A 27150-nucleotide genomic window follows, 5' to 3' on the forward strand; every position below is an offset into this window, starting at 1 on the left:
AGGGGCTGAGACAAAACTAAATCTCCATCCAAATCGGTAATCTTGAGTCCTTGATGTGGTTTACGGCTTGTTAGGGATTGCGTTTGAGAGACCTAAAAGCGTTTTTAACACTCAAATATTTTCGTTTGAGGAAAAAAGTATTCGTTTGGTAAGAAAATTAAAAGCTCTTTTAAAGGTTCAAAAAGCATAAAAATAGTTAAAACGCACTTTTGGCAAAAACTTTAAAATAAAGCTTTTGCCCAAAAGCGTTTTTCGACTTAAAAGCTCTATTTATCAAACGCAATCCCAAACAGGCTCTTAGTATTATGGTTACAATGCCATTTCTTTTCCTTTCATTTGTGAAGTTTGTTTGGGCTTATTACCATTCATGGGGTTGTTTGGTATTGGACAATTACTGTTTTGTGGTTTGGAACTATAACAAAATTTGATTGATGTAAGAAAAAAGTACGAATGTTTGGGTATAGAAAAGTAAAATAAAAAATTGTTTTGTAGTGATTTTTTTATTTGAACAGTTTAATAATTTGATTGATGTAATGTAAAAGTAAAAATATTTAGAATTAAATTTGAGATAAATAATTATGAGACTTTGTTTGGGCCATTGGCAAACCTGGCCCCTATTCTACTTCCTACACACCACATCTTCTCTACCAAACAGCCAAAAAAAAAAAAAAAAAAACTTGAATAAAATTAAGATTTTAATTAAAAATATTTTACATCAAAATAAATAAAATCACAATTTTGTTTTCTATAATTTTTTTTTTTTTTTTTGTAAGTATTCTATAATATTTTCTTTGAAAAATTGTTTCCCTTTTCCAAAGCTGAACCCGTTGCTCGGTTAGCGTTGGTCACTCCATTCACTCGACGAAAAGTTGCCACTTGGCATAGATCCTAAACTCTGCCCGTCACGCTAAACTCTCTCCTCTAAACGTAACAGAAAGAAAATTTTCAAAAATGTAAGAGTAACCCGCCACTTTTGAGAAACAGAAAGAAAGAGAAAGGCTCTCAGAGAGACAATGGCACCGTTAGGCCAGTAAATGAGCCGAGCCGATCCGAGTTTTGGCCAACTCGGACCGGCTCATTCAAACAGACCAAGAATCGAGCGGGTCTTGAGCTCGAGCCGAGCTTGTAAACCCCGGCTCAAGACCGACTCATTGAGGAATATGACACGCTCGGGATCATACTCGGGATCGATAATGGGAATATGCGAGCCGAGTCGAGCCCTCGATTAGCTTGACTCGGCTCGAGCTCGAGATAGAGACATAATTTTGAAGAGTACGAAATCGAGCCCGAGCCTGAACTCGAGCTCGTTTAGAAAGCATTTCGAGCCTTAAACGGGTAGCTCGGCCAGTTTAAGGCTCGTAACAACAATCAAGAATTATATTCAAACACATTTACAATTCCAAAATTTTCCAAGTTAATTCCAACTGCCAATTACAATTTACAAATCAGGTAATTCCAAATGCCAATTACAAATCAGGTAAGATTCACTATAACAAGTTATATCCAAGACAAATTGTCAAATACTACCAATGTAAAATTCAGGACAAACATAACTTTCAAATTACAATAGCAATAAAGGAGAAATTTAAAACACCTAAAATTACAAGCTTAGACAATTATACTAGGGCCTTACAAATCAAGCAACTTCAAATTGAAGAAAACAAATTAATCTACAAATTGAAGAATTACAAATCAAATTGAAGAAATTATAAATGACTAAAATGAGTCAAATGACCAAAAGCCAAAATTCATCTAAAGAGACTACTCTTCAGTCTTCATCCTGGCCACCAACTATCCACACCAGTCCACTGTCCACACTGCATCCAATGAAAAAAAGAAATGTGTTAAATGTTTTTAACTCCCTTGCAAGATGTCAAGAGAGTTTTATCACTTAAGATTGGAGTAATTAGTAAGTATTCAAAACTCAGATGAGTAAATGCACATAAAATTAAACATTGGAAAATGAGGATATTAGGAAACAGTATGTGTGATGTGTTCCACTTGCAGTTGACACTGACCAGCCTGACCGTGACCCACACCCACTGACCCACACTACAATCCATGTAAAATACTACCAATGTAAAATTCAGGCCAAATATAACTTACAAATTAGAATAGCATTAAAGTAGAAATTAATAACACCTAAAATTACAAGCTTAGACAATTATCTTAGGGCCTTACAAATCAAGCAACTTCAAATTGAAAAAAAAAAAACAAGTAATCTCAACAGATAGCAGCAGCATAAAACAAATTAAAAATTGAGTCACAAGCCACAAACATATAGCAGAAGCAGTAGCATAAACCAGTGCATCAGGTAATTTTCCAAGTTAATTCCAACTGCCAATTACAAATCAGGTAATTCCAAATGCCAATAACAAATCAGGTAAGATTCACTATAACAAGTCATATCCAAGACAAATTGTCAAATACTACCAATGTAAAATTCAGGACAAATATAACTTACAAATTAGAATAGCATTAAAGCAGAAATTAAAAACACCTAAAATTACAAGCTTAGACAATTATATTAGGGCCTTACAAATCAAGCAACTTCAAATTGAAAAAAAAAATAATAATCTCAACAGATAGCAGCAGCATAAAACAAATTATAAATTGAGTCACAAGCCACAAACATATAGCCGAAGCAGTAGCATAAACCAGTGCATCACAACTAACCTCAACAGAAAGCAACCACAGAATCATAAGCATAATTGCATAATTGCATAAACCAGTGTATGATGTGTATCCCAACTAATCTCAACTCAGTAGCATAAAGAAATAAATATGATATTTATAAGCACATTTTTTAGAGATTTTCAGGTATATAAAATGCAACAACTTAAAAATACCAAACTAGTAACATGCATATGAAAATGTGGCAACTTTTAATGAAGTTTCTTAAAAGCGGAGACAAGGACCCAATGAATGAATAATCACTGCAAACACAAACAAACCAAAAATATTGTTAGCAAATTTTTACTCCCTTGCATTTAGTTAGTCAAAGACACAAAGTCTTTGACCTTTAATAAACGAGTCAAGGAAGGTTCTAATAATCAAATTTTCAAATAAAATTTTTGCCGCAAAATGAAAACAATTAAATGAACAAGGAAGAAATATATTATCTCAACAGGCTCAAATGATCAAGAGAGTTTCCAACAAAAGTACAATATGGCACATTGGTACTTAAACATTTCAAACTAAAACATAGTTATCAAAATACAGACTTAATAAGCAAAGGGAGACTGAAACCAAAAATGAAGTGTTCAAATTACAGACTTAAAGAAGTAAAGGACTGAAATAGATTGTAATAGTAAATTTGTAAATTGTAATACACTCCCTGTCTGAAATTCTGCATCACATCACATTCAGGTAGTTGAAGTTGTAGTTGTAGGCAACTCCACTTCAACCAATTTCTACAAAAACAAACACAAATTTAATATGGCCAGTTCATACATAAATAAAATTTAGTAAAACTCTAAATAGTCTAAATACATAAATTGGAAACAAAACTTACATCACCAGCAGATTTTCTCTTGATGCCATGAAGTGCTCTCACCCAATCTGAACCACATAAGAGCATCTGAACAGTGTCAGGGGATAACGATGCTCTATGGGGTTCAATAACTCTACCACCAGCACTGAAGGAGGATTCAGAAGCAACTGTACTTATGGGAACAGCCAAGATATCATTTGCCATTCTAGACAAGATACGGTACTTCAAGGCATTGCATTTCCACCATGCCAAAGCATCAAAATCTGTTTCCATATATACTCCATTCTCATTCTTACCACAAATGTAGACATCGTCTTCAAGATAAACATCCAAATCTGTTTTCATGGGCCGGATGATGTCACTACTTCTGATATGGTCAGCAAACCTTGATTGACCTTCAGAAATTTTGGACACCACATCTCCAACAATTGCACTTGAGAAAGAACAAGAAGGAACATATACTTGAGCAGTTTCTTGCAATATACAAGCCGTATGGGCAGAAACATATGACTCAAATAACTCTTTCAGAACTGCCAACACATTCTTAATGTGACTACAAGCTTCGGTCAAAGGATAAATGATAGGGAAACAGAAATTGATCAACTTCATCTTGTATCTAGGATCCAAGACATCAGCTATGGACATCAACAAATTGCTATCACCCCAATACTTATCAAATTTGTCAATCATCCTACTTGCCATTGACCTCATGTACTAATTCCTATCATCACACTTGATCATCAAAACTTCTTTCATCCTCCAAACCTCAGGTAAATACAGATTTGCAGTAAGGGTACTCACTACCAGATACAACATTGGCTACATCATTGAAAACTGACAAAACCTGGTTCACATTACCCACCATTTCCCACTGTTCTGGAGTTACAACTTACTAAAATGCTTGCTCAACTCTATGGTACCTAGGGAACACTTCTTTAAACTTAATTGCAGTGTCCAACATCAAATAGGTGCTGTTCCAACATGTGGGGAAATCTAAAATCAGCTTCTTATAGGATAAATCCAATCTCTTTGCTATCTCACTAAAGACATTCAACCTACTTTCAGACGCCACAATATATTTTATGACTTGCCTAACATCATCTATAATACCCCTAATTTCAGCAAGCCCAGATTGCACCAACAAGTTTGTAATGTGTGCACAACACCTAACATGAAACAACCTACCCCCAACCAACAAAGCATTCTTCAACTCAAAATCATATTTTATAATTCTAATTGCAGAATCATTAGCCGAAGCATTATCAACAGTAATGGTATGAATTTTATCCTCAATTCCCCAATCAGAAAAACAATTCCTTAATGCATCAGCAATCACAACACCAGAATGTGGAGGAGGTACATTGTAAAAATTTAAAATTCTTTTTTGGAGGCACCAAGTTGAATCCACAAAATGGCAAGTCACCACCATATATGACACTCTTTGACAAGAGGTCCACATATCGGTGGTGATGTTCACCTTGCCAACCAATTTCAAAAGTGTTCTCAGCTTCCTTTTTTTATTTTGGTAAGTGGTAATGCAGTCATTCCTAACGGTTGCACGGCTTATTTTTTTCCAGTGGGGTGTGCAAGCCCTCATGAACTTATTAAAAAGTTCATACTCCATCATATTAAAAGAGTACTCGTGAAGTAGCACCATATGGGAAGCAAGTTCCCTAACCCTACTCTCTTTGTGACTAAAACTTGTCAAACATCCCACACCATCATTGTCACTACTAGGGTCAAATGACAAAGTACTTTGCTTTTTAGCACTACTAAACTCAACATATCTAACACATGAAATCAAATGCCTATTTAGGGTTGAGGTAGTACTAGATTTTCCAACAGCAAATAGTCTTTTATACCAATTGCATTGTGATTTTTTAACCCCCCTATTGTAACTGAAACAAAGTCATTCCAGACTTTGGAAGTCTTTTGCCTTTCCCTATTTTGATATTGTCCATTCTCACTCAGGCCACTTCCATCCCCATCAACATCCCCATCCCCGGCCCCATGGCCCCCATCCCCAGTCGAAGCCGCAACCGCAGCCCCATCCCGACCAACAGCAGGACAAACAGTGTTAACAGGTTGGCTTGGGTTATTTTCAGTGCTACCAGACTCAACAGATACAGGTGTAGGGATCACAGTACGTGTATCATCAAGTACATCAACTTCAGTACCTTCCAATTCCATAGACTGACTCGTAATCTCCATAACTGTTAATTAAAAAATTTAATTGATGATCAACTTCTATCTTTCTATGTTCAAATTTCAAACATGGCAAATTTTTACACAAAAATAATTCATAGTTGTTCAAACCCTAAACAGAAAACAGGATAATAATTCATAGTTGTTGTAACCCTAAACAGAAAACAGGAAAATAATTCATAGTTGTTCTAACCCTAAACAGAAAATAGGAAAATAATTCATAGTTGTTCTAACCCTAAAAAGAAAACAGGAAAATAATTCAAAATTCTTCAAACCCTAAACAGAAAATAAGAAAATAATTCATAGTTGTTCTAACCCTAAACAGAAAACAGGAAAATAATTCAAAGTTGTTCAAACCCTAAACAGAAAACAGGAAAATTTGTATTCATAGTTGTTCAAACCCTAAACAGAAAACAGAAAAATTTGTACTCATAGTTGTTCAAACCCTAAACAAAGAACAGCAAAATTTTTATTCATAGTTGTTCAAACCCTAAACAGAGAACATAAAAATTTTTATTCATAGTTGTTCAAACTCTAAACAGAAAACAGAAAAATTAGTATTCATAGTTTTTCAAACCCTAAACAGAGAACAGCAAAACTTTTATTCATAGTTCTTCAAACCCTAAACAGAGAACAACAAAATTTTTATTCATAGTTCTTCAAACCCTAAACAGAAAACAGAAAAATTAGTATTCATAGTTGTTCAAACCCTAAACAGAGAACAGCAAAATTTTTATTCATAGTTGTTCAAACCTTAAATAGAGAACAGCAAAATTTTTATTCATAGTTGTTCAAACCCTAAACAGAGAACAGCAAAATTTTTATTCATAGTTGTTCAAACCCTAAACAGAGAACATCAAAATTTTTATTCATAGTTGTTCAAACCCTAAACAGAAAACAGGAAAATTTGTATTCATAGTTGTTCAAACCCTAAACAGAAAACAGAAAAAATTTGTATTCATAGTTGTTCAAACCCTAAACAGAACACAGAAAAATTTGTATTCATAGTTGTTCAAACCCTAAACAAAGAACAGCAAAATTTTTATTCATAGTTGTTCAAACCCTAAACAGAGAACAACAAAATTTTTATTCATAGTTGTTCAAACCCTAAACAGATAACAGAAACATTTAACATAGCAAGTTTTTTAAAAACCTGAAGGCTCAAGCAATTTCTGAAAGCCAATTGTAGCTTGCAAATTCAATAGACCTTCCTCCCTGAAATTAAGATATTAGAAACATTAGTTTACCAAATAACAAATTTTGAAACAGCCAAAACATAATAAATGGAATAAATAAAAAAGACTTGCCAAAATTGAAATAGTTAGGAACTAGGGTTCATGAGAAAAACATAACTTAAATGCAGAAGTCAGAACTTTTTCTCTTGTTAGCACTTAGCAAGAAGCCAGAGCAAACAAGTTCAAACTTGTTCAACTAAACAACCAGAGTGACTTGCATGCATCATAGTTTCATATCGGAGTATAAAAGGGCGATTGGGGGGGGGGGGGGTTGGGACTTGGGAATGAATAAAAAAATAAACCTATGATGACAGAAAGCCCAATACTCAATTGCCATTTCTGTCACAGTCAGTTCAAGAGCCATCATGTTTGTCTCTGCCGTCGGTATGACTATATGAGCTAGGGCTTGGAGAAGATAACCTGAAAAATTGAAAATGTCACCAAACAGTTGAATGAATAGACTTACAGAAATAAAAAATTGAAAGAACACAAAAAAAAGGGGATTCGGCTGCGAGAATTAGCAAGATTAGACGGTATAGGAGAAAAATTAGTATCCTCTTCTGGTTTGAGTCACGCAACATCTGAAGAGAGTTTCTCTCACAAAACTAGTACGACTGCTTAGAATGCCATTAGATCAATATCAGATGATCCATCAACGGCTTGATTGAGAATTTGAAAGGAACGGGTTGTTGGGAGGGGGTTGAGAAGGATTGAATGCGTGCATTCAACTCCCCAACGATGATGGAAGATGCATTGAATGCTCACAGCAGGCTGCATTCAATGAATCATCTCTCTCTCGCCATCACCCTAGTAATCTAGCCCTAAAACCAGTCCGTCAAACAACTCTCTGGTATTGCCGTAGTGGTAACTGGAAGTCTGGAAAGACTGGAATGAAGAGAGAGATAGAGAGCGATGAGGGTGAGTCAGTGAGAGACGAGAGTGACGAGGGTCGAGGGTGATGGTTTGAAGACTGGTTAATGGTTAGTGGTTTCTGGTTTGGTTTAGAATTTACAAACGCTCGGTTTCAATCCCAGCCGTTAGATTTGCGAAAATATCAAAAATTTTAATAAATGAACGGCTGGATTTGGAGAGAGAATTAGTTAAACGATCTGGGCGTGCCACGTGTCGAAACCTTTAGTTTACCAAAACATTATTCACATGCGGCCGTTTGTATTTGAATCTGGTGTGCTTATTTAGTACAGTCCGTCGATTCAATAAAATTCATCAAGATTTAATTTCACTCGTTAGATCAAAGCACTCATGGCATGCTTACGGAGCTTGCGATACACCATATAACTCCGATGCGATTTAGTTGATTACAGCTGGCTTCCATTAAACACATCCAACGGCCAATATTTCATCAAAAATTTTGGAGGGCTGAGATGGCTTGTGGTCGTACCAAGACGACTCGTACACTGTCAGTCTCGATGATCGTGCATGCGTGCGAGCTTACAGCCGTTGATCAATTCCTCGAGTGCGATGGGGGGTTTTAAGTCGTTTGATCATCTCAGCTAGGGGAAGCTTACGAAAATTTGGATGCACCAAATAAATCCCACGCGAGAAAATGGCCAACAGCTAGCATCCACTACATGCATCCAAAGGGTGAAATTAAATCAAAAAAAATTGGACGGCTGTTGCCCATTGCGTGCAAACCAAGAGTCTCATAAATGTTGTCAGCCTCGTAGACCGTGCGTGTGTGGGGGAGATTTCCGAGACTGAGTGAGTGAGTGTATTGTCCACGTGTGTGTGTTGGTGAAACTGGTTTGATACGTTATCCAATAAACAATCTTGACCATTTATTTTAATCTTTATTTTATCATTCAATCAAAGACGTTAGATTAATGGGCTCATAGTGTCATGTGCAACACCATATAACTCTCACTTTCGTAATGGATTACAGCTGTATTCCATTAACTACATCCAACGGCTCCGATTAAATCAAATTGAATCGGACGGCTATGATTAAATGCCTTAAATTTCAAAAATTCAAATAATCAGAAAAATCTAGTGTGGGTAATTTCAGGTGAGCTCGTCTCTTTAGTTATCCAATAAATCATCTAAACCGTTAAAATTAAATACAAATTTATATCAATTAAATCTTAACTGTTTAATTAACTAAATTGCTAAAGAAACCGTGTGTGCATAGTAGTGTAGTACTACATAGTTATTATTATCATTAATACTAATTTACTAAACGGTTGAGAACTTCAGAGTTGAGATTATTATTATTATTAATACTAATTATTATTATTAATACTAAACGATTGAGATAATGAGATTATTGAGAGTTGAGATTATTATTATTATTATTAATACTAATTATTATTATTATTTATTAATACTAAACGGTTGAGAATCTTGAGATTATTATTATTATTATTATTATTATTATTATTAATATGATTAATTGATTATTATGAATACGATTATTATTATTATACTATACCCTTGATCTTAATTGAACCTATGTACACACATTAATATGATTATTATTATTATTATTAACTTATGAATTAGACATTGGACATTAAACCTATAAATAATAATATAGTCTATACTCTACACTAACTTAGTTATATACTTATACTATACCCTTGATCTTAATCAATTAATTGTACACACATTAATTGAACCTATGAATATGATGATGATTATTATTATTATTATTTTTAACTAATTAATTGGACATTAAACCTATAAATAATAATATAGTCTATACTCTATACTAACTTAGTTATATACTTATACTATACCCTTGATCTTAATCAAATTAATTGTACACACATTAATTGAACCTATGAATATGATGATAATTATTATTATTATTATTTACTTATACTTTTTTTGAAAAGAAATCTGTCTTTATTGCCAACAACTCTATGAAAAAACAACAGAGAGTCTAGAGTGGTGAAAACACTCTAAGTATAGAGAGCATAAAGCTCTAGATTTACAATATCAGAAATACAACTAGGGGTTTCCTCAATCCAAGTATGATCGACCATGAATGCCGTTGCTTCCTTTGCTAGTCTATGTGCAGCCTGGTTAGCATCTCTCTTAACATGACAAACCTTCCAAGTGCGAAGAGATCCCAAGACTACCTTTGTGTCCTCTAAAATCTGTCCAAACGGCCTCAGGCTGGTCTCTAGCTCCCCAATAGCTTTGACTACAGTTAAAGAATCTCCTTCTAAAATAATGTCAAGGAACCCCAATTCACTGCAGAATTCAGCTGCTCGAAGAGCCCCCCAAGCCTCCCCAGTACTCGGTTCTTGGATCATCTGAATTACTTCACTTTTTGCTGCACTAACCATTCCATCATGGTCCCTCACAATGACACCAACCCCCATCCTTTTATTCTTAAAATCAAACGAAACATCCCAATTTACTTTGAAGAGTCCCACCGGTGGAGGAGCCCACTTCTCCTTAAATTTGCTCACCCCATCCGAAGAACCCTCCTGCATTCCCAAAGATTCGTTAAATTGACTCAATAGGAGCTCGCCCTCTTGGATCATTTTATTTGGATGCGTGAAGTCACCTCCGTGGAGCACAGAGTTTTTTCTAGCCCATATCTTTTTTGACAAAATAGCAAAAAGACATACATCTTCCCTGCTGCAGTGGTTGACTAGAAGTTCAAAAATATCCATGAAGCAAGACCCACGTAAAGAGCATTTCTGGAGCTTTCTCCTGCAGGCCCCCCACACGTCCACTGCAGATGGGCAGTCCCATAGGATGTGCAAAGCTGTTTCTTTCTCACTACCACAGAAGATACACAACTCTTCATCCACAACCCCCCTCCTCAATAAATTATCTTTGGTCGGGAGAATATTTTTGCAAGCCCTCCACAAGAAAACTTTTGAGGAATTTGGGATTTTCATGCTCCATAAATACTTCCATAATTGTGTACTCCCTGACTGTGTTGAACTCGTTCCGGACTGCATCATTTTCCTCTCCATCTCCAAATGGTATGCACTCCTAACAGTGAAAACTCCCGTGGGGGATGCTCTCCAAATCATCTTATCCGGCCTCCCATACTTGCTCTTAGGGATATTACAAATTATCTCGGCATCGTCATCCTCAAAAATTTCACTAATCAGATCCCGGTTCCAGCCCCCCATAATTGGATCAAAAAGTTCATTTACCTTGGCATCTTCATGGAGAACCCTGCAAGGTGTTTGGATGCGAAAGGTGGTTGGCTTGGGGATCCACCTATCTTTCCAAATAGCCACAGATTTTCCATCACCAATACGCCACAAAATCCCCTCCAAAAATAGTTCTTTTGCCGCCATAATGCTTCTCCACGCAAATGAAGGCCGGCTTCCCAATTTGGCTTCTAGAAATGACCCCTGGTGATAATATTTTCCTTTTATGATTTTTCCCACCAAACTATCCGAAAAATGAGTCAATCGCCAACATTGTTTGGCTAGAAGGGCTTTATTGAAAGATTTTAAATCGCGGAAACCCATACCACCAAGGGATTTTGAGAGTCCCATTTTCCCCCAACTCATCCATCGAATCTTCTTTTCATTACCCTTATGTCCCCACCAAAATTTCTGCATCATTGAGTTGAGCTCCTTGCACAACTCCTTTGGGAGGAGGAACATACTCATGCTATAGGTTGGGATTGCTTGGACCACCGCCTTTATAAGTATCTCCTTTCCAGCTTGGGAAAGAAAATTATTCTTCCGATCAGACACCCTTTTGCGAACCCGTTCCTTAATGCCTTGGAATTCCCGAGTTCTGGATTTACCTACAAGAGCCGGTAAACCCAAATAGGTGTCATACCTCTGAGAGTCTGGTACCCCTGCCAATTGTATAATCCGTTCCCTAACCCCTTGCTCTGTATTACGGCTGAAAAAAAAGAGAGGTTTTTTTCTTTATTGAGTCGTTGGCCAGACCCTTGTTCATAACAATCCAGAATTGCTGAGACTCTTCTCCAATCTGCTTCAGTAGCCTTACAAAAAAGTAAGCTGTCGTCAGCAAAAAACAAATGATTAAGCCAAGGGCCCTTCACTGAAGTAGGGACTCCAGTGAGTGTACCCTCCGAAGTTGCATGAAGGAGCTGTGAGCTCAACACCTCGGCACTGAGGAGAAAAAGGTAAGGAGATAGGGGATCCCCTTGCCTAATTCCCCTAGATGGCCGGATATCTCCCACGGGGTTACCATTTACAATAATAGCATAGCGCACAGAGGTGATGCATGACATAATAAGATGGACCCATCTCCTATCAAACCCCATTTTAATCATTACACTTTCGAGAAAACACCACTTGACACGGTCATATGCCTTGCTCATATCGAGCTTAATAGCCATATAGCCTACCTTCCCCCACATACGTGAGTGCATCGTATGTAATGTTTCGTACGCTGCCAAGGTATTATCCAAAATCAAACGCCCCGGAATGAAAGCGCTTTGATTTTGAGATATAATCATGGGGAGTATCAACTTTAAACGATTAGCCAATACCTTGGCCACAATTTTATACAAAACATTGCAAAGACTTATAGGCTGGAAATCAGTCACCCTAGCGGGGTTATTTTTTTTTGGAATCAATACAATATGTGTGACATTCACTGTTTCATCAAAAATTCCAGAATTAAGAAAATTCAATGCAGCCGCACATACCTCTTCCCCCACAGTTTCCCAATTTTCCTGATAGAAGCAAGCAGGCAATCCGTCCGGGCCCGGTGATTTTAGGGGATCCGTCTGTTGCAAGGCTGAAAATACTTCCTCTGCAGTAAATTCGTGCAGCAGGTTTTTATTCATATCTTGCGAGACTCTGCTAGAAGTGTGCCTCAAGCAATTCTCCCTCCAGACGGTGAAGAGGAAGTAAAAATTTTCTGGAAATAACGGACAAATCCCTCCTCAATCTCCTTAGGTGTCTGAAGGTTATTCCCCTCCTCATCCCAAATATTCATGATCAAGTTTGTCCGTCTTCTTTGGGAGGCGCAAGCGTGAAAATATTTTGAGTTCTTATCCCCCAGTTTTAGCCAGTGTTCTTTCACCCTTTGTCTCCATTTCGTCTCATCTGTTTTTAGGAGTTCGTCAACCTCTCCCTGAAGAGACCGGATAGCATTTTGATTCCAAGGCCCTTCTTTTCGTTGCAATTCCTGAATTTCAGCAGATTTTTTTGAAATAAGCCCCTCCAATGGGTCCTTATTGATTCTCTGCCATCGAAGCAGACTTTGTTGACATTGAGTGATGTTTGATTTCACCCTTCTCCAAGTATCTTCGTGTTGACTCTTCCTCCGCCAGACTTGCTTCACCACTCTTCTAATATTTTCATTTTTATTCCAGGATGCTTCATACCTGAACCCCCTATTTTTCCTCCAAAAATTCTGCCCCTGTGTTTTAAAGGAGATTAGCAAAGGATTGTGGTCAGAACACCGAGCTGCCAGCACCTCCACCAGATGCACAGGAAAAATATTACTCCAATCCGGGCTGGCCAATGCTCTGTCCAGCCGTTCTAGAATAAAATCGTCACCTTCCCGATAGTTGCACGAAGTAAACTTTGACCCTGAAAAACCCAAATCCTGTAAATGACAAACGTCCAGAGTATTATTAAAATTTTCCATCTGCCAGCGAGGTCTAAGAGCCGCCCCATACTTTTCTGCATCCTCTGTTATCTCATTAAAATCCCCGACGCACAACCAAGCTAGAGGATTGAGAGAGCTTAGGTAACGAAGGAGACTCCATGACTCTTTTCTTTTGCTTGGCTCAGGATTTCCGTAAAAACCAGTGAATTTCCACACTTGGTCATTTGAATCCAAACACACCTCGGCGTTGATGTGTCGTTGGCTATAATTTTTGATCTCCACAGAAATCTCCTTATTCCAAAATAATGCCATACTTATACTATACCCTTGATCTTAATCAAATTAATTGTACACACATTAATTGAACCTATGAATATGATGATAATTATTATTATTATTATTTACTTATACTATACCCTTGATCTTAATCAATTAATTGTACACACATTAATTGAACCTATGAATATGATGATTATTATTATTATTATTATTTTTAACTAATTAATTGGACATTCAACCTATAAATAATAATATAGTCTATGCTCTACACTAACTTACTTATATACTTATACTATACCCTTGATCTTAATCAAATTAATTGTACACACATTAATTGTACACACATTAATTGAACCTATGAATATGATGATAATTATTATTATTATTTACTTATACTATACCCTTGATCTTAATCAAATTAATTGTACACACATTAATTGAACCTATGAATATGATGATAATAATTATTATTATTTACTTATACTATACCCTTGATCTTAATCAAATTAATTGTACACACATTAATTGAACCTATGAATATGATGATAATAATTATTATTATTATTTACTTATACTATACCATTGATCTTAATCAATTAATTGTACACACATTAATTGAACCTATGAATATGATTATTATTATTATTATTATTCACTTATACTATATCCTTGATCTTAATCAATTAATTGTACACACATTAATTGAACCTATGAATATGATAATTATTATTATTATTATTTTTAACTAATTAATTGGACATTGGACATTAAACCTATAAATAACCTATAAATAATAACATAATTTATACTATATACAATGTTAGTTATATACTTATATTGTACCCTTAGATCTTAATCAATTAATTGTACACACATTAATTGAACCTATGAATATGATGATTATTATTATTATTATTATTTTTATTATTGACTAATTAATTAGACATTGGACATTAAACCTATAACTAATAACATAGTTTATACTCTATACAATGTTAGTTACATTATTATACCATACCCTTGATCTTAATTAATTAATTGTACACAAATTAATTGAACCTATGAATATGATTATTATTATTATTATTATTATTGTTATTATTAACTTATGAATTGGACATTAGACATTAAACCTATAAATAATAACATAGTCTATACTATATACAATGTTAGTTATACACTTATACTATAGCCTTATATCTTAATTAGTTAAGTGTACATACATTGAACCTATGATTATTATTATTATTATTATTATTATTATTTTGGAATTGGACAATGGACCGTAGGAGTTAGGGGTAATTTGGTCATGAATATATTTTGGTGTGAATTAATAAGGTGGATTCCAAAACCTTGGTCATTTGCTTTTGATAGTTCTATGCTTTTCATTATTTCTTGTTTAGATTAATTGCATGCTTAGTTTTATTTTTTATTTTAGAAAAATCACTTTTTTGCTGTATTAGATTAGAATTTATTTAGTTTTCCTTCGCGCGTCCGCACAAGTGCCTCTGGGCACTTGCCAAACTATACTTTTCTTGCCGGTACAATACAATTCCACAACAATTCTAATGATAGCATGCAACCCAGCCCTAGTGTTATCACCATAGGACCATGAAGCACCGTTGTTGGTGATCTAAGACGCACGATACATATATTATTAGGCAATTGATGAGAGCACAATCATATACCCCAAGTCGTATTTCCTTTGGCAATTGATCAAAGCAAGGTCAGGTAGCACTCCAAACTATATCTTATTGGACAATTGACTAGAGTACGATCATGTACCCTGCCTGAGTTAGGAGTGGAAGGAGAGGGCGTCAAGAGGGGTCAATTCCTACCCCCCGTCTCGTATTCAATGGGGCAAAGCAAGATCATGTATCCTAGATTAGATTACATTTGAACAATTGGTCAGCATATAGTCATGTACCCTAGATCAAATTATATTGGGCAATGAGCTAGCACATGATCATGTACTGCAGTCATGTACTACAAATCAAATTATGTTGGGCAACTGGCCAGCACATGGTCAAGTACCCCAAATTATATTACATTGGGGAAATTAACCAGCATACAGTCATGTACCCCAAATTAGATTATATTGGAGAATTGACCTGCATATATTTATATATGGTCATGTACCATAGATGAGAGGATATGTTAGGTAGTTGATCAAAGCACCGAGGTTCGAGACTTTTAAAATCAATCAGTATGCTACACACACTTCCACTCTTACTCTCACACTCATTGTCGTGGCTTTTAAAATCACTATTAGATTAAAATTCAATAATAATGTTTCCCAAATCTAATAGTTATTTTAAAAGACACGTCATGAAGTGTATTAAGAGTGGGAGTGTGTAGCATTACTCTTATATTAATGTTTATTGTACTATGCATGCAATGAGACAGTGGAAACAGAAAAGCTACAAATCAAGCCATCTGAAATCCCTTGGTCTCAAATATATGCTTAAAATATCTTGAGGATCAAAAGATTTATTTATGGAGTTGAGAAAATTCATCGCTAGGTCCTTGCTGAGCAGTGGAAGAAGCAGGAGATTTGGTTTATACTAGATCTCAAATTGTTGGTCGTCCTCATTGTGTGATGGAAAGTCGTAATTGAGGCCTAGATAAGATACAAGTGCTGTTTACCCATCAAACACTAGTGTTATAGTTTTGATTTGCTGTGGGTTTCGCAAATTAAAATGGTTTAATTATGGTGATCATACTTAAATAGCAGAATTTTCTGCCAAAAATCATGTCTCATATATATGAACCAAAAAGTCCCAATGAATCATATCTTAGCCCATCTTCCTTCGCTCCTAAAACTCCTCTGCATAATTAGTTCGTACCAATGTACTGCATATCTCCACGTGATATTCTTAAAGTTATCACAAACTCTCACATCAAGTGATCACTATCACTGTCTGCACATTGGCAAATGCTATTTTTCATTCCCCTCACCATCTCTTCTCTCTTGTTTTTTATTTTATTTTATTTTATTTTTGAAAAAATCAAAATATTGAAAGAAGGAAGATGGTGGGGAGTGAAGAAATTCATAATGAAATAGAAATAAATTGCGAAAATAAAATAAATGAGACACAAATATTTTATGTGGTTCAGTCAATGACCCTACGTCCATAGATAAAGCCCTAAGAGCTATATTAGGCTCTTATTAAATCGATTTGTTTACAATAAAAAATGCTTTATTTATAGAGCTTACACATAAATGCAATCTTAATCAAATCCCATAATTTAGGGTGATCAAATCATAATCAAATTCCTAAATTAGGCTAATCTAATCTTCATCAAATCCCTAGCTTCAGGATCATTCAAATATCCTCTAACAGGGAGATGGTGAGGAGAATGTATTGTAGCAACCCTCCTCTACAGCTGGACCTCTCTACAAAGTAATAATTTTTTTTTTTTTTTGAGAAAACTCTACAAAGTAATAATGAATTCTCAATCTATGCTCTAGAGCTATGGACTTATCTACAACTTTTGCCTTTTGGAGTTAATATTGAATCATCAACGATTTTAGGCTAATCTAATCTTCACCAAATCCCTAACTTTAGGGTCATTTAAATATCCTCTAACAAGGAGATGGTGAGGAGAATGTATTGTAGCAACCCTCCTCTACTGGTGGACCTCTCTACAAAGTAATAATGAATTCTCAATCTGTGCTCTAGAGCTATTGACCTATCTACAACTTTTGCCTTTTGGAGTTAATATTGAATGATCAACGATTTTGGAGAGAAGACCAAAATCAAGGGAATGAGAGTTGGCTTTGTGCTTTAGAGCTATGGACCTATCGACAACTTTTGCCTTTTGGAGTTAATATTGAATGATCAATGATTTTGGAGAGACGACCACAATCAAGGGAATGAGAGTTGGCTTTTATATATAGGAATATAGGATAATAGGGGTAAGTCCACAAAGGTGGCGTGCATGGTGAAGCGGAGCTTAATGACAAACTCTTTGATATTGAAAAGCAAAAATTGACAATCTTTCTATACATGCATGCATAGAGATCTAGCACTTTGTGATTTTAATTATGTCAGAAAAGTCAGCTGCAACTTGGCCATATGCAGCATTTCTGGATACTATAAAAATGCTTACATGCCTGGCCACCATTTCTACAAGTCAGTTGAGATAAATTAAGCAAGTGATTCTTCTCTACCAATATAGTAGCCATGGCCTCCAAATTAGCTCTCTTTGTTTTCCTTGTCATTGTTGCGGTGGCTGCTCCGCTTCCTAGAGCCGAATCCCAGCTTGGTGACCTCGGTTTTATTCGCATCGATGGGACTGTGTTTTGTTCTATTAATGGTAGTATAGGTGCCAATGGGGCCGTTTTCCCAAGTAAGTTTCCCGTCTCCATATAAATTTCTTACAAACTGAATTATAAGATTTATATAATTTAATTTTTAAAAGTATCATGTCTTTTGAACATGAGAAGCATGCATTTTTTTTTTTTTAATTAATGTTATTGAAAAAACATGTGAAACTCACGTGTTATAAAATTCTTTAGAGCTCTTCTAATGTTATTTTTCACTATGGTTTTGTAATGTTTACTTTTATTCAGATGCTATAGTACAACTACGGTGCGGAGCTCGAAATGTTGTTTCTACTATAACCAATCGCTCTGGAGTGTTTTTCATGGTAGTGTTGGATCCTCTACAAGTTACTGTCCCCTTCGCGTTGACCAATTGCAGTCTGGTGGTTGCCACACCCCTCTCCACCTGCAACGCTAGCCTTGCCAATCTTGGGGGAACCTTACAGTCACCCTTGCAGCTCAACGGGACTATCGTTTTCGGCCGTCTCCGTCTCACCACCCTTATTCCAAGGGGGTTCCAATTGACTCGCGCAACCTGAGCAATACTATAAGAGTAATGTTAGAAATCATATTTTTATCTCATAACTATTCTACAATGCTGACGCAACAATTCTAACCAATCATTATTAAAAAAGAAAAATAAAATTGGTTAAGTGAGATTATTGTGTTAGCATTGTTGGATAATTATAGAATAAAAATACGGTATATATAGCATTACTTTTACTACAAAGATAAGTTACAAGCTAGTGCTATGATTACACATGAATAAGGTTCATTGTACCAATGACCAGGATATGTAGTATTTTACTTTCCAACTAGTCCCTAAGAATTCTCTCTTTTTTGTTTATATGAAGGTAATTGGCATCCAAAATGTAAGTCCTTCCCCGAAGCACTTTTGCTGCCTATAATGAATAAAAGCCTTTTTCTACGAATTTGTATGAAAAATTAATGTCGATCCCCTTCAAAATGGGATTTTATACTCTACTATCCATTGCAAATTTCAAATAATGATAATTTTTTTTTTTTTTTTTTTTTTTGACATGTCCACCCAAAGAGAAAAGGGGATTCGAATGAGTGACATCCACTTTATAAGGCGTGATTTACAGCCGATTGAACTACCCCTTGATGACTAAATCATGATAATTTACGCAAGGAAAATTCGCAATATTATGATGCAAACATGTTATCACAAAATTTGGACTCATCATTTGTGGATTTGCTTGGACTTTCGGGGTCAAAAAGGGTACTTCGTTGCCAAAAGGTTAACTAATTAAGTAAATAAGGAATTTGACTCCATCCACTGTAAAAAATTAAAAATTGCTATTCCATTTCAAGTATTCCATGGATTATTATACTAACGTAGAAGGAACCTAGAGACCTATTTATTACATTGAAATATGATGAAGCTCTTATTACAATTATGCTTATTAACTTGATACATAAGTTGATTTATATAAGTAAACCTAAATTGACTTATATAAAGAAACATAAATTAACTTATACTGTAATTAATAGTTGATATATACTGCATACATAATTATAGTTGTATGACAATAGTATGAGAGTCTACCAAATATCATTTCTCATTTTAGTACATAAAAATTTGTGCCAAACAAAAAATTGGTTCTTTTGGTAAACAATTTCTAAAAGTATTTATTTGACTTTATTGCTTTAAAAATGCTAAAACGCACTTTTAATAAAAGCTTTAAAATAAAGCGTCTTCTAAAAAATTTATTTCTGACTTCAAAAACCATAATATATTTCAACGCAATCTTCAACAACTTCTTACAAAATCTCAATGTCTTGTTATGTAACTCTTCCAGTTTTCAATCGTTTGCTTGTTTGCATATATATATATATATGCATGAATCATGCATACACTTTTTATTTTTATTTTTCTAGCAACAAGAGAAAAAGGGAAAGGGTACAATACAAACACTTGCTAGACGTACGAAAGAGGACTTACAATTTGCCAAATTTATTATAAAACTCATGATCGGTTTCATGTAGTAATAAACATTAAACGTAATTTTTATTTTATTTTTTTTGTTGAAAAGTAAAAGTATTACAAACAAAAAATTTACGTTCGAGACTAGAGACCCAAAACCACGTGTCGAGCCGATAGACAAGCATTTGGGTATGTTTGGCCAAGAACTTGAAAAATGAAGTGGACAAAAGCTGTAGCAGATTTGATTGATGTGAGAAAAAAAAATGTTTTGTATGAAAAAATAAAAAAATTTATTTTGTAGTGATTCTTTTATTTGAATAATAATAAAAAATAATTAATATGATGTAAAAAGTAAGAATATCATAGTTAATTTTGAAAGAAATAGTGTGAGATATCTTTTTAGGTCCGATTGACTCGTTTGACAATCAGAGCTTCAAAGACCAGCCGATGCGGTCTTGTTTTACAAAATCACTGAAAAACACACTCTTGTTTCTAGAAAAGCTTTGACTTTTCCATTGATACAAAGCAAAGCAACACAAACCCAGAAACCCTTGTTTTCTCTACGCCATTGGCCACTCCCAAGAAGCTATCTTCTTGGGAACTCATTCCAAGAAGACAGCTTCTGCAGCAGCGAGATGAGATCGAGATGGCTCCCTGCTTCCATAATATTGTAGATGGTCAATCCCGGCCTGTCAACTGTCAACAATTGAGTACGTTGCACAAAGCACTTCTTTTTGTTTCTTCTGTTGTCTTTTCCTTTGTTTGCATTAAAATGGGATATTTGTGTTTGGTCATGTCAGGTTACCCGTTGATTGACTTGAAAAATCAATGGTGATCCTTTTGTTATGTGACTCGTGTACACCACTTAGACCTTTCAACTTATGATTTTATCGTTTTCACTTTATATATATATAAAATTCATCCAAAAAAAAATTATATTTATTGAATTTATATCAAGAACATGAATTGACTTTTCTTTATTTCAAATGAATGAAGATAATCTTATCTCGCAAGTTGCACGACCCAACCGAACCAAATCTTGTGTGTTTAATATTTTAGTTATGTGCTCCTACCCACAATTTTTTTACCTATAAATAAATGTTTTTAACCTTACCCAATAAACATTTTGGTTCTGCCCATTAAATTTTTTGGCCCCTGCTGCTCCTATCCAAAAAATCTTTTGAGCCATATCCATTAAAACCTAAAAGTTGATTACTCATTCGCAAATCTTTTGGCACTTGCCCATTAAAAACTGTAGTAACCTTATCTTTTACCCTAACCCATTAAATTGGTTACCCATTTGTGATTTGGCCCTACTCAATAAATTTTATATTTCTTCAACATTTTGTTGTATATCTCGTTATCATTCTAACCCTAAACAAACACAAGTCCACAATCAAGAGCCTTAAAATTTGAAATTTAGTGCATACTTTCCTATACTTATTTAATTTTTCAAACAAAAAATAAAATGGAATGACGCAATTTGCAACACAAAGGTAATGCAAAGTAATTTGTTTTTAGACAATGCTTAAACTCACTATATTCACGTCCATGCACAATTTGTATTGAGAGTTTATTGCGTTAACAAAATATATAACAATTTTATTTTTATTTTTTAAATGATGTTTAAAATAAAAAATAAAATTTAGAAGAAATACAGTTGAAAAAAATACAATCCTTATAAAAGAAATAAAGAATGATAAAAAATAAAAATAAAATAATATAAAGAAAGAATAGATAATCGGATGTATGGTGCCGTTCAAAATCCATTAGCCAAATAAGATAAAGTGGATTTTGGTTAGCCATTTTGCATAAAAATTTAGATAAACCAATGTGAATACTCTTACGATTCAAAACAATGAAAATAAAAAATAGATTCTAAAAAGCATTAGCCTAGGAGGCCTACCATATCTTCTTCTTCTTCTTCTTTTTTGGACGTGGGTTAGTTTTGTCGTATTGCAAATGAGAGTCAATTCTATCAAAATGCGGTGTAAAATCTCATTTTACACAATTCAATAAAAATTTGACACATCAGGTAAAAACACCAAATACAATAGAGATGAAAACAGTGTATATTTAATTCAAATAAATCCTATGAACTTCTCCTTTTGTTCGAACTCAAGGCCCACCTTCCACCACTGAACCTGAGGGCGAAACTACATTGGGCCCCAAGCCCTCATATTTCCTCAAAAAAATAAAAAAATAAAAATTGCCCTTATAAATTTTTTAAAAAATTATAATTTTAACCCCCCCCCCCCCCCCCCCCCCCAAATTTTTATATTTTAATTTTGCCCCCGAAACTCTAAATGCTAGTTTTGCCTCTAACCAAACCCCTCCACTTACCTTCGACTTAGAACCCTTAACACCGGAGTCTTCAAAACCAACCAAGACGGTGGCTTTGGAGATTTTATCAATGAGTACTTTGTCTATAAGGTATTTTATCATGAGAAAGGAAAATTACTTAGTATAAAGAATTATTTTTTTTTTTTTTTTGTGTTTCAAGCTAAAATATTTGCTTTCTATTAAAAGATGCAAAACACTCAATTTATACTACGAGGTTATTGAAATTATTCAACCAGAATTCATTTCCATTATATTTATATATGTTGAATTTGTGGAACTAGAATTAGTTTGGGATCTTAACTTTTGCAGAATCAAATCACCCAAAACCGAGTTGGATAATTGCATCCCGACAATGAGCAAGCGGATTAATGTTAGCTTTCACAAGTAAAAATTATTTTGTAATGGTTTATGTAACAAAACGTCAACATTTTATTTCTTTTGTTCATACTTATATGTAATAAAAAGTGATGTCAATCATTTTCTTTCTTTCTTTTTTTAAATTATTTAACACTTCAAATTATTTAACACCACAACACTTCAAAGTATTTAACACATAAAACGAACAACATTTAAGGAAATCCTTACAACATTTTAAGTAGTTTATAAAAAAAAAATTAAAAAAACATTAACGGGTCATAAGTAGATTAGCAAAATGATCACGCTCAATATTCATAAAATTTTCATTTGATGTCCCTAATTGTTGTATGCTTGACTCATCTTGTGCTTCGTCATCGCCTATACTGTCAGTAGGTAGTAAATCGTCATCATCATCATATGATTAGAAATCAGCATCATTTTTTTTTTTTTTTTTTTTTTTTGTGTGTCAGTAGCATGATGTGGAATAAGTTTTGCAAATGAGAGAGGCTTGACTCGGTGGTGTATAGGGGTGTCAATGCGGCAGTTAAAAACCGTCCGCTAACCACTCTAACCGCTTAACCGTATTAACCGTTAACCGCCTAACCGCTAGCGGTTAACGGTTATTGGGTTTACTAACCATAACCGCTAACTGCCTTTTTATATAATATATTTTTATAATTATAATTATAAAAATATTTGTACATATAACATAATCACTTGATCATTAAATCACAATTTTTTTAAAAAATAATTAAATCACAATTTGAGTATTAATATATTATCACTATAATTTATATGATTATATCACATGAGATTGATCATTAAATCATTTGATTATATAATAACAAATTATACATATATAATATGACATAACTCATAAGTATACCAATTCATACTAATACAACAATTAAATATCTGGAGACTTATTTCCAATGTATGTTATAAACTTATAAATCTATATATGTTATAAGTCTATATAAGTCTACATATGCATATGAATAATATAAATGTATAATATCAATACTTAATCATATGATTCAATGACAATTCAAATACTTTATTCAAGACTTCAAGTGAATCATATTATTAATGTACAATGATGATATGATTCGTATAATATCAAATTAAGTAATTGACATTGGATTAAACAATGACCAATGTGTTACTTATAAACACAATTTAAGTATTAATGTATTGTCATTATAATTTTAATAATTTATATATTATCACTATAATTGATATGATTATATCACATGATGACTTGATCATTAAATCATATGATTATATAATAATAAATAATACATATATAATATGACATAACTCATAAGTCATAAGTCTACAAGTTAATCATATGATTCATGTACAATGATAATCACAATTGATTCAATTGAATTAAACAATATATTACTTATAACTACAAGTCTACAATTTAATTAAAGCATTATTAGATACTTTAGGAATTTAGGATTTAGGAGTTTGAACATTGCCATTTACCATTGATATTAAGTTAAATTCAAAGAAAAAAGATTATAAGTAAATATAATAAGAATTTAAATAATTAATAATATGAATCATATGATATAATTTAATGAGACTATATGATTATATAATATCAAATTAAGTAATTGACATTAGATTCAACAATGTGTTACTTATAATCACAATTGAAGTATTAATGTATTTTTTGAACATTTTTTAGAAAAAGAAATTTAACCATTTTTTGAAGAAAAAAAAAATTAACCATTTTTTGAACAATTTTGAATTTTTTGAACCCTTTGTAACAATTTTTTTAAAATTGAATCATTGATAGTTAATAGTTTTATCCTTTAACCTTTTTTTTTTTAAAAAAAAAAAATTATATAGAAGGCAAAACTACGTCATTTTGCACCTGTATATATTCATCTCTTTCTTCCCAACCCTAAATCTCACGAAATCTCAAAATCATTCAAAGTTGCTGAGCAGCCTCTCTTAAGTCTCAAACTCTCAGTCTCTCATTGTGAGTCTGTGACACCTTCTCAAGTCTCAACTCTCTCAAACTCACCCGCTGCTCACGATCGGCTCAACGAAAATACTGGGTAGTTTCTTTCCCAAATTAAACAGCCAAGGTCAGTGATTTTGGGTTCATTTTCTTGGAGTTTTTCCCGAGCTACTTTGATTTTTGATTTCCTACTATTTTACAATTCTTTCCAATAATTTTGGGTTGTTTATTGTGTATTTGTTGATTATTGGGGTATGATCGGAATGAGTTTTGAATTATATTGTGTATGGCAGCCGTATGGGGTATTAGGAGTTGATTTGGTTTATATATATATATATATATAGCTCTGTTCTGTGTGCATTGAAGACTATCTACGGCTGATTTGGTTTTTATATATATCTCTGTGACTCTGTTCTATGTGTTGTGTGTCTTCAACGCACACACAGAACAGAGCTATATATATATATATATATATATAGCCAAAAGGCTTGAATCATTCAATATATAGGGATAAATTACATTTTCTTCTTCAATAAATTACATTTAAGTAGGTTTTACAAATAGAAGTATGTATATTAAATTGTCTACGGGTGTTTATCAACTGTATTAGATGGAGGACACTTTGAGTGATGCAAGTATCTCGCCAACGAGTAGCCCTCCCCCTGTTATGGAAGTGCAAGATGTTGAAACACATTTCTCTGAAAATGTTAGAAGTTCCTCACCTTCCCAACAAACCAAAAAACTTACAAATCAATCTATTGTGTGGGAGCACTTCAAGAAAGTGGAACCAATTGACAAGGATAATTCTAAAGCTAAGTGTAATCATTGTAGCAAGTTGATAGGGTGTCACTATAGGAGAAATGATACTTCACCCATGATGACCCACCTTATCCATGGTTGCCCAACATCTCCACTTTTGAAATCAAAATTACCCGAAGGCCAAACTCTGTTGCAAACGTCACTTAAGAAATCGGTCGAAAGCACTACTAACAACCAATTGGGATTCAAGAAGTATGATCCGGAAATTATAAGGAATGAGTTGGTTGAGTATTTCATTGCGAGTGAGCTGCCTTTTAGGCATGTGGAGAGTCATTCGTTTGGAAAATGGATGAATATTATATTATTATGTTTAATATATAACTTTTCTTCTTTTGATGTCCACAGGATTTGCTAGAGGACCAAATGAGAGGATTGATGAAGTTTTAATGTTTTATTTGTATCATTTAATGTTTTATTTGAACTTATTTTATATGCTTTGTGTTGAACTTTTTTTATATATATATTTTTTTATATGTTGTGACAATTGTCTGAATTCTGAACTTTTTTTTGTATGTTGTGTTGAATTATTTAAGGAAATTTTTTTAAAGTACAAGTAAATGTAAATTTTGGGTCAAATATTTTTTATTTTTCAATATAGGCTCTTTTTATAGTAATTGGGCCCAAGAAGATATTAAAAATACAAGAGAATAAATGAGAGTAAAAAAAAGCCCAAAAAGCCCTAAAGAAAACAAAAAAAAAAGCCTAATTTTAAAAAAGCGGTTAGTGGGCAGTTATCTATTTTGCTAACCGCTAACCGCCTAACGGTTATCGGTTAGCGGTTGCGGTTAGTGAAATCTACTAACCGCTAAGGCGGTTACGGTTAGCGGTTATTGCCCGCTAACTGTAACCGCCTTTACACTCCTACTTTTAAGTGTAAGATAGCAAAGAAAATTAACAATTTATACGAAAAGTAGTTTAGTACGTATCACAACATTGACTTCTAAAAGCTACAAGCGTCCTGCCCAATAAGTCTACTGCATGTTAGAATTTCCTCATGAGATGAACAAATTAAGGTACGTTCACTCGCAAAATAAAAAAATTGGGTACGTTTTGAAGTATATATATTAGCTTGTGCTTCTCTACTTCTCTACTTCTGTTATTGATACAAAGGACTAGAGAGTCAAAGGTGGCCCAATCGCCAAACATGGTGTCGGCATTCTAGTTTGGAAGAGTACGAAGGAGTTGGCGAGTGAGGCACAGAGGCATGTGGTCCCCATCTTCAAATTATGGAGCTGTATTGGGCTGTAAACAAGATGGGCCCTAAATGGGTCGAGCTGAAACAGACATTTTGAGTAGTAACACAATAGGCCCAAAGGGGCCGAGACAAAACTAAATCCCCATCCCAATCGATAATCTTGAGTCCTTAATGTAGTTTACGGCATGTTTGAGATTGCATTTGAGAGGTCTAAAAACACTTTTAATACTCAAAAAATTTCGTTTGAAGAAAAAAGTACTTGTTTGGTAAGAAAATTAAAAGTGCTTTTAAGGGTTCAAAAAGCTTAAAAATAGCTAAAACGCATTTTTGGCAAAAGCTTAAAAATGAAGTTTTAAGCTTAAGTGTTTGGGATTGCATTTGAGAGGTCTAAAAACACTTTTAATACTCAAAAAATTTCGTTTGAAGAAAAAAGTATTTGT

At 34.0% G+C, this 27150-nt stretch overlaps 3 protein-coding genes across 3 annotated transcripts; 1 reads left to right on the forward strand and 2 right to left on the reverse strand.

The window, feature by feature from the left end:
• Positions 1 to 3365: 3365 nt before the first annotated feature.
• Positions 3366 to 4195, reverse strand: LOC132162280 (zinc finger BED domain-containing protein RICESLEEPER 2-like). The gene is made up of 2 exons (XM_088511053.1): positions 3515 to 4195; positions 3366 to 3413 (listed from the first exon to the last, which is right to left on the reverse strand). The coding sequence occupies exons 1-2, from the start codon at positions 4193 to 4195 to the stop codon at positions 3366 to 3368; spliced, it is 729 nt and encodes a 242-aa protein (XP_088367179.1).
• An 8528-nt stretch (positions 4196 to 12723) lies between these two features.
• Positions 12724 to 13776, reverse strand: LOC148583265 (uncharacterized). The gene has a single exon (XM_088511055.1). It carries the CDS (start codon positions 13774 to 13776, stop codon positions 12724 to 12726), a length of 1053 nt encoding a protein of 350 aa, XP_088367181.1.
• Positions 13777 to 17902: 4126 nt separating this feature from the next.
• On the forward strand, positions 17903 to 19009 carry LOC132162172 (phylloplanin). Its single transcript, XM_059572436.2, has 2 exons — positions 17903 to 18096; positions 18320 to 19009. The coding sequence occupies exons 1-2, from the start codon at positions 17931 to 17933 to the stop codon at positions 18607 to 18609; spliced, it is 456 nt and encodes a 151-aa protein (XP_059428419.1). The 5' UTR covers positions 17903 to 17930; the 3' UTR covers positions 18610 to 19009.
• Positions 19010 to 27150: the final 8141 nt, after the last annotated feature.

This window comes from Corylus avellana, chromosome 10 (assembly GCF_965113065.1).
Source record: "Corylus avellana chromosome 10, dhCorAvel1.hap1.2, whole genome shotgun sequence".
In the NCBI taxonomy this organism is placed as follows: domain Eukaryota; kingdom Viridiplantae; phylum Streptophyta; class Magnoliopsida; order Fagales; family Betulaceae; genus Corylus; species Corylus avellana.